Source organism: Epinephelus fuscoguttatus, linkage group LG3, assembly GCF_011397635.1.
Source record: "Epinephelus fuscoguttatus linkage group LG3, E.fuscoguttatus.final_Chr_v1".
Classification (NCBI taxonomy): Eukaryota; Metazoa; Chordata; class Actinopteri; order Perciformes; family Serranidae; genus Epinephelus; species Epinephelus fuscoguttatus.
Genome location: NC_064754.1, coordinates 27,528,226 through 27,536,630, shown reverse-complemented (window position 1 = coordinate 27,536,630; position 8,405 = coordinate 27,528,226). Strand labels below are relative to the sequence as shown.

The 8,405-nt window shown below is 39.9% G+C and overlaps 1 protein-coding gene across 1 annotated transcript; it reads right to left on the bottom strand.

Annotated features, from left to right (window-relative positions):
• Positions 1-1,532: 1,532 nt before the first annotated feature.
• Positions 1,533-8,329, bottom strand: ubl5 (ubiquitin like 5). Its single transcript, XM_049571709.1, has 5 exons — positions 8,210-8,329; positions 7,761-7,825; positions 3,724-3,807; positions 3,596-3,633; positions 1,533-1,855 (listed from the first exon to the last, which is right to left on the bottom strand). The coding sequence occupies exons 2-5, from the start codon at positions 7,814-7,816 to the stop codon at positions 1,812-1,814; spliced, it is 222 nt and encodes a 73-aa protein (XP_049427666.1). The 5' UTR covers positions 7,817-7,825; positions 8,210-8,329; the 3' UTR covers positions 1,533-1,811.
• Positions 8,330-8,405: the final 76 nt, after the last annotated feature.

Sequence of the window (8,405 nt, the reverse complement as noted above, 5' to 3'; positions counted from 1 at the left end):
GATGAGCACCCGCCCCTTATGTAAATCTAAATGGCTCATTCTAAGATAACGAAAACACAATGATTCTTATTTTCAGGTGATTATACACAAAAAGAACATACACTTTTTTGCAAATGTATCCCTCTAAATCCTTCACACTGGACCTTTATTAAAGGGTCACCTCCAAATTGTTGCCACAAAGTTGGAAGCACTGTTGTCTCAAATATTGTACGCTGTAGCCTCTCAATCGTCACTTATGACCCACGAGAAGTGTGTGGCCGTGTATTTGTTTGACAACATTTTGCCCTCTGCCTGTATTATCTTTTGTAGTTATTTACTGTGTGCGGGATGTTTATGGGCGTGTCCTCACAGCGCTCAGGTGAGGTCGGGGCTTTATAAAAAGATAGCAACTAGATGCCAGACAATAATCAGCAGGTATCAAAGAAACACAGTGCCAAAAAAACACAAGGATAGCAGGACGAAACACCAAATGAGTGAATCTGAGGTCCAGCCTACACCATTAGAAAACAGACCAAGTAATAGTTAGATAATACACAGAGCTTTTACTTAAAGGAATACTTCACCTACTAGATGACCATTTGTATTTCAGTTGGTATCTTCAGGTATCTATTATCTATGCTCATTTCAAAGCCACACTCCAGTACTAAGGTTTTTGTGAAAATGCATGCGTTTGGGAAGTACTGCTAACACATCTGGATATTCACTAGCAAGGACCACGCCACAACGATATATCTTTTAACTGTTTCATTTTAGTTCAGGTTAGTTGTTTCCGACTAGTGAAAGGATGTAATGGATGTAAGTGGGGGGTGAAGGTGGAAGAGAGATGTCTTCTGTGAGGTTTGTCTGGGAGGATGAACTGGAGATCGGGCACAGGGAGACTCAGTGTGGGGGCTCTGTCTCAGGCATTTTAACCACCCGAGCTGATTACAGGCCCCCCAGATGGTACCTAGAATGAGATATGGGAGAGGTATGCAGCAGATTGAATGAGGAGAGATGAGGAAAGAAGTGAAGAGGAGATGAAGGGATGTTGGTGGGGATGGGTTGACCAGGTATAAGGAGGCTTGGCAGGTAATCGGGTGTGGTTGAGGCATGGCCCTGCTCTTGAACATAAGTTAAGAAATTAACTTCATAACGAGACATGGATTATACTGCAAGAGTTGTGTAAGAGTCTGCAAACTTATGTTTTGATACAGTTTTGCTGTTGTTAAGGTGGCCCCCAATCATCCAACAAATCAAAACTCACCTTCATGGAGGTGTTCTTCAGGAATTCTGGGTAACATGGTGCGACCGTAAGATTTACCAACGTCTATTTTGTGGGTGAGGTACTCCTTTATGTCAAAGTTTCAATATTACAGTATAATGTAAAAGTATAAGTTCTGCATTCAAAATGTTTGATTTGGAATTAAAGGCTTAAACAACTTTTGCATCAAGTAAAATGCATGACTAGTCAATGTGGACATCATTCATTTGGAGAAGGGTTACACATACAAGAGGTATGTCAAACACAACTAATAGAAAAGAAGCACTCTGCCTTGTAGGTAGGTAAATATCTGCTTTAATTCCAAAATATCAAAACAAAAACTGTAGAACAACATGTATTTAACACAATTTATGGGCAAAAATCATAAGCTAAAACTGAGGTCAATGCGTGTTTTCTGCTCTGTGGATACGGCTCCTTCTCTCCTCCTGTCGTGTTGTATGATCATGATGGTTTCCCATGACGGATCCCATCTGGGTGAGGGTGTATGTGTACTTTCTTGTGTGAACAAGAAGAGGGTCGTATGCGTGGCATTGACCTGTGATTCCCTGGTCTATGCATAGTACAGTTCCAGGTTCATCCCATCGTGGATTTCATCTGCAGAGGCCGTGGTTAAGTACAACAGATCAAGATGATAAAATACTTCTGCCCCACTTTCTATTTAGCTTGGTACGAAGTAACTTTCATTCATAAGATTCATTTCACTGAAAACATTTTTTATGAGTTCATGTCGCAAAAATAAACACATCAGAAAAATGTTCCTTCTGCTTTTATGTAAGGGAAAGTAACTGCTGTAGTTATCTGAAGTATGTAAAGATAGTTAGAATTAACTTATCACTGCTAACATGTTCTGACAAACAACACAGACTGAGGGGAATAAATATGTCAGTCATTTTTTTTTTAACCACGATCTCCAACAATAAATCATAACATGCAGCTGCATGTATATTACAAGGGTCACTTCATCCATATCAGTGGATGTATTTTCTGCCCTAGACAGGATAATAATAATAATTAACACAGCCACTGTGACATCACCCATTGTTCTGGAATCCCATTTCTAAGCCTAGAGAGGGCTGTTGTGTGTTTTTCAGACCACAAATGAGATAATGAACTTGCTAGACACTGCATGATCCCCTCTGTCTCACTCCCTGCTGCTATGGACTGCTTCCCCAGGCTAAGAGCAGGCAGCAATTGAGAGACAGACCTTCGGTTAGCAGCTGCAGCAGGTCAAAATTTGGCCAGCATAAATCCCCCAGCCCCAGGTGTCACAGTGTAACAGAAAGTTTGTTGATCTGGCTGGAAGTTGGGGCTGTCATGTCCCCCGAATCTGAAATTTGCGCTGACTGAATTTGGGTTGCGGTGGTCACTGACTGAGGGTCTGTCTCCAGAGCTGCCGCCCACTCAAATCCCAGCAAGGTTGTCTGTGGCAGCAGGGAGGAAGCAGGAAGACACTGTGATTTAAGGCCATCTTTAACATTAGTTACCTTTGGCTCCAATTAGCAGGAGGCTAAACTATTAGCAACATTTTCTGTTCATTTCTGAAACTCTCCGCCGATACTGATACATACTTTACAAGAATTGGAATAAAGACTCTCTTTCTGATAAGACCGTTTTGAAGGGCAGTTGTTGTCAGTGCTGGAAGAGCAACTTTCTCTGCAGGATTTTCCGCCAATAAATCAGGTTCTCACGGAACATGCACGCACATCTGTATTTGCAAAATTGCATGACTTGCCAAAGTCTCCTATCACAGGTTGGATTTTCTGGAGCCAAAATACAGAGCCAAGAAGAGGAGCAGATGTCTAGTGTTCTCAGTCCACTTGAATTACAATATGCTTCAAGTTTAGTGTCTGACTATTTCCCCCCCAGTGGAGCCAATATTAAACTGCCTTCCTGAGCTTTAATCACATGTAAACAGGTTGGTAACATACAAATTCGCCTCCCGTATAGTTGTCATAAATGGGGAAAGTAGCTAGAGAGACCAAATCCATTTGTTGTACAAGGCTGTAAACATGTTTATTTTAGCTATAAAGTTGGGCGTTTTAACATGATGGTCTATGGGAACTGTAAACGTTAACAGAACAAGTGGCCGTTACAAGAACTGCAGTTTTTAGCATCTCATGCTGGCTTAATTTTTCAGAGCCATAGGTTGCTGCTTGGTATCTACAAATGCAAAGAGTTTTGGACGTATTTGCCCAAGTGGACCTGTGGAAATTAACATTATCAGATGCTAACTTATTAAGTTTGAAAAGTAATAAGACCTCTATGAATCATCATCAGTATTACTACAGAGCTAGTGACAGTGACAGAGTGGCTGAAAAGATTATTTAAGGATACAGTCACCCAATGACACATGGTCCTTGAATATGGTATACCTGTGGGAACAGAAGAGGGAAGTTTAGCTGCTAACAGAAGACAGCCGTAGAAACTCTTATCATGGGCAGTAATCCAGATAAGCAATTTACCATTTCTTTAATACAATCTTTTCGTATCGTGTTCCTGTCTGTGCAGCAATGAGCTTCTTCAGATCTCCGATTGTGTCCTCAGAGCTGAAACACCGTGGTTAAGGAAGTAGCAACGTGATAGCACAGGAAAAAAAAAAATCAGATACACACACTTTGTTGCTTAAATTTGCAGTTCTTCAAATGTGGTTTGACTAACCCAGGCACCCACTGTGGCTACAGACAGTGCATTTTACACAGAGCATTTGTGAGGATAGTGAACTCAATACTTCTGGGTTTTGGATAGCAAAAAAAAAAAAATTATATAAAGATGTCATCTTAGGCTATAGGAAACTGGGTAATTTAAAAAACAATAATCTGCAGATTAATCTCTGATGAAAATAGCCGTTACAGTGAATATGCCTACACTGCTGCTGGGATGGTTTGGGTCCACTTGTTCCTTTAAAAGGCATCCCACAAAATCCCAAATAATAAAATCAGTAAGTTATGCCGTGTTGCCTTGAATTTTTTAAGTAAACTGTTTTTCTAGCATGGATCCATGGAAAGTGGTGACCATATTGATTCATTGACTGACTGGGGGCTACTAGGGGTGCACGATAACTATCGGGCCGATAACAGGAAATTATTACGTCATTCCGATAAGTCCGATATCATGACGAATAGCCCCGATAACATATATAATTTTGTCAGCATGGCAGTGCCCCGCTCCCACTATGAGGCCTGAATGGCCTGCAGTGAATGCTGCGTTCAAGTGATGTCGGCATAATCAGAAAAACTCTTTCTGACTGGGAAAATTCAAGAATACCCCCTCATGCAGCAGCATGTCGCCACTGCTAAATTTTTGCTGCTGCTGCTGCTGCTGCTGCTGCTGCTAAACATTTTTGCAAATGCTAATGCTCCTAATATGAGATAAAAGAACAACTGAACCCCACTTACCTTAGTGAAAAGGTATTCATTTAAATGGAACCATAAGCCAAAATTCTTTAAACTTATTTTTTGTTACTATGGAATGAACTTTTTCAGTTTGTTTACATAGACAAGTGTAAATTGTTCAGTGCAATCATTTTCTATATATATATTTTTTTTTAATTTCTGGAATGAACTTTTTCAGTTTGTAATCCCGATGCATGTATTTGCATCAGTTCAAGGGGCCTTTATTTTTATATCAGTAAGTAATGCACCTTATTTAAATTGATGTTCATTTGAGATATCAAATAGTTTTTTTGTTTGATATTTTTCAAAAATGTTTGAGATGCTTGCCAATAGTTTTTCATTGGAAAAAATAAATATCTCTTCATTTAAAGAGTCAAAACTGTTTTGGTTTTGTTCATAGTATTGATGTCATGATCTTAGGTATATATATACAGTACAGGCCAAAAGTTTGGACACACCTTCTCATTCAATGTGTTTTCTTTATTTTCATGACTATTTACATTGTAGATTCTCACTGAAGGCATCAAAACTATGAATGAACACATGTGGAGTTATGTACTTAACAAAAAAAGGTGAAATAACTGAAAACATGTTTTAACATGTTTTAATTAGTGGAATTTCTTGCTTTATCAATGGGGTTGGGACCATCAGTTGTGTTGTGCAGAAGTCAGGTTAATACACAGCTGACAGCCCTATTGGACAACTGTTAAAATTCATATTATGGCAAGAACCAATCAGCTAACTAAAGAAAAACGAGTGGCCATCATTACTTTAAGAAATGAAGGTCAGTCAGTCTGGAAAATTGCAAAAACTTTAAATGTGTCCCCAAGTGGAGTCGCAAAAACCATCAAGCGCTACAACGAAACTGGCACACATGAGGACCGACCCAGGAAAGGAAGACCAAGAATCTCCTCTGCTTCTGAGGATAAGTTCATCCGAGTCACCAGCCTCAGAAATCGCAAGTTAACAGCAGCTCAGATCAGAGACCAGATGAATGCCACACAGAGTTCTAGCAGCAGACCCATCTCTAGAACAACTGTTAAGAGGAGACTGCGCACATCAGGCCTTCATGGTCAAATAGCTGCTAGGAAACCACTGCTAAGGAGAGGCAACAAGCAGAAGAGATTTGTTTGGGCCAAGAAACACAAGGAATGGACATTAGACCAGTGGAAATCTGTGCTTTGGTCTGATGAGTCCAAATTTGAGATCTTTGGTTCCAACACCATGTCTTTGTGAGACGCAGAAAAGGTGAACGGATGGATTCCACATGCCTGGTTCCCACTGTGAAGCATGGAGGAGGAGGTGTGATGGTGTGGGGTGTTTTGCTAGTGACACTGTTGGGGATTTATTCAAAATTGAAGGCACACTGAACCAGCATGGCTACCACAGCATCCTGCAGCGACATGCCATCCCATCCGGTTTGCGTTAGTTGGACGATCATTTATTTTTCAACAGGACAATGACCCCAAACACACCTCCAGGCTGTGTAAGGGCTATTTGACCAAGAAGGAGAGTGATGGAGTGCTGCGGCAGATGACCTGGCCTCCACAGTCACCGGACCTGAACCCAATCGAGATGGTTTGGGGTGAGCTGGACCGCAGAGTGAAGGCAAAGGGGCCAACAAGTGCTAAACACCTCTGGGAACTCCTTCAAGACTGTTGGAAAACCATTTCAGGTGACTACCTCTTGAAGCTCATGGAGAGAATGCCAAGAGTGTGCAAAGCAGTAATCAGAGCAAAGGGTGGCTATTTTGAAGAAACTAGAATATAAAACATGTTTTCAGTTATTTCACCTTTTTGTTAAGTACATAACTCCACATGTGTTCATTCATAGTTTTGATGCCTTCAGTGAGAATCTACAATGTAAATAGTCATGAAAATAAAGAAAACGCATTGAATGAGAAGGTGTGTCCAAACTTTTGGCCTGTACTGTATGTGTGTGTGTTATCGGTATCGGCCTTTAGGAGCTGAAAGTTATCGGTTTAAAAGAAAAGTTATCGTACATCCCTAGGGGCTACAATTAACATCAGCAAAACTGTATCAAATATTGGTTAACAAACTCTTACACAGCTCATGTAATATTATCCAAGTCTCATTTATGCAGTCTTATGCTCAGTACTCTCCAAGCACATGCATATTCACTAAAGCATTACTATTTTTTAAATAAACTGAAAGTGAAGCTCCAATACTGAGGGGTTTTTCTTTAACTAAAACCCATGTGTTTGGGAAGTGCTGCGCATACAACTGGATAAATGAGACTTAAATGAGATTATATTGCATGAGTTGTGTGAGAGGATGTTTTGATATAGTTTTGCTGTTGTTAAACATGGTCCACAATCAATCAATAAACTAATGTGGTCGCTGTTTTCTGTGGAGGCATGTGAGAAAAACAAAGTTTACTTGAATCAAGGTAACACAGCATGACTGACTGATATACAAAGGTAATTTTGTGGGTGAAGCTTCCCTTTAAGCGGAAGGGTCACTGCAAATCAATAACGAGCTATACTGAGACATTATCTTCATCCTTTGATCAAATATTTCTACCCTGGTAGGAAAATTATGTAAATCATATGCTTATGGCATTCCAGCCAGCAGATCTCAATATATTATTTCTCCTCATTATACACATACATTACAACTTTCCGGTTTACATTACAGTTCATTCACTTTGCAATTACTGTACATCTGTCTATCACAAACATATAGTTTTATATTTTATCTTCTGCATTATTTTATGTATTAGATTCTAGTTTTTACTTGTGTGAGATTTTTCTGAGATATAGATATATACACACAACTATAAATATATATATATATATATATATATATATATATATACATACATACACACACACACACACACATACACACATACATATACATACATATCACTGTTATATGATACATGTTGTATTGGAAAGGAGGCCTTAGATACAAGAGTTTCATCAGAAACAACTACTTTTCTGTAACTGTTGCTAATGTGACACTTGAAACGTATCAACTCTTCAGCTAATGCTAACTCCACGTTAGCCTTACGTGGGCCCAGGTGTTACACATGTGGCAGGATGCGATACTCCGAATTATCTCCACAGTTTCAGTGAAGGATACTTGCACTTGACGCGGACTTTCTTGCCCAGACGATCGTTGCAAACAACCTCGATCATCTTCGGTTCCTGTAAGCAGAAGAAAATGAGACAGAGTTAGCATAACATGTGAGGGTTGAGTCGCTTAAAAGCATCACCCACACAACTTTGGGCAGTAATTCTCGTACGCATAGCTAGTTAGAAGCTGATAGCTAATGTGGTTTAATCACAGTGTGCCACAGAGAAGAAAATGGGGCTTTAAATTCAGTTCATAACAAACAGGTTTAGTTTGACGTTTGCTAACATTAGCTAGCTAACGTTACAGCTCACAACGCCGCTACTGTTACATACAATATTGTACAGACCAACGTGCGTCATGTTACAAAGCACACACGGAAACCTACATCTTGCCTTTAAAATACCGAGTATAACGTTACATCTACAATAACAATGTGTCTAATGTGATATTCCTACCTGGAAATTCACAACAGAATAACGAAAACCACCGTGTCGATTATATTTTCTGGAACGCTCTGTGTCCTGCTGATGCAGTTGCGTAGCTTACACTTTCGACCAATCAAATGCGCGCAGTGATGATTGACAGCCCGAATCAGCCTATGACAGGACAAATAAAGGCGGGTCCTGATTCTGAAAACAACTCGTACCGTAA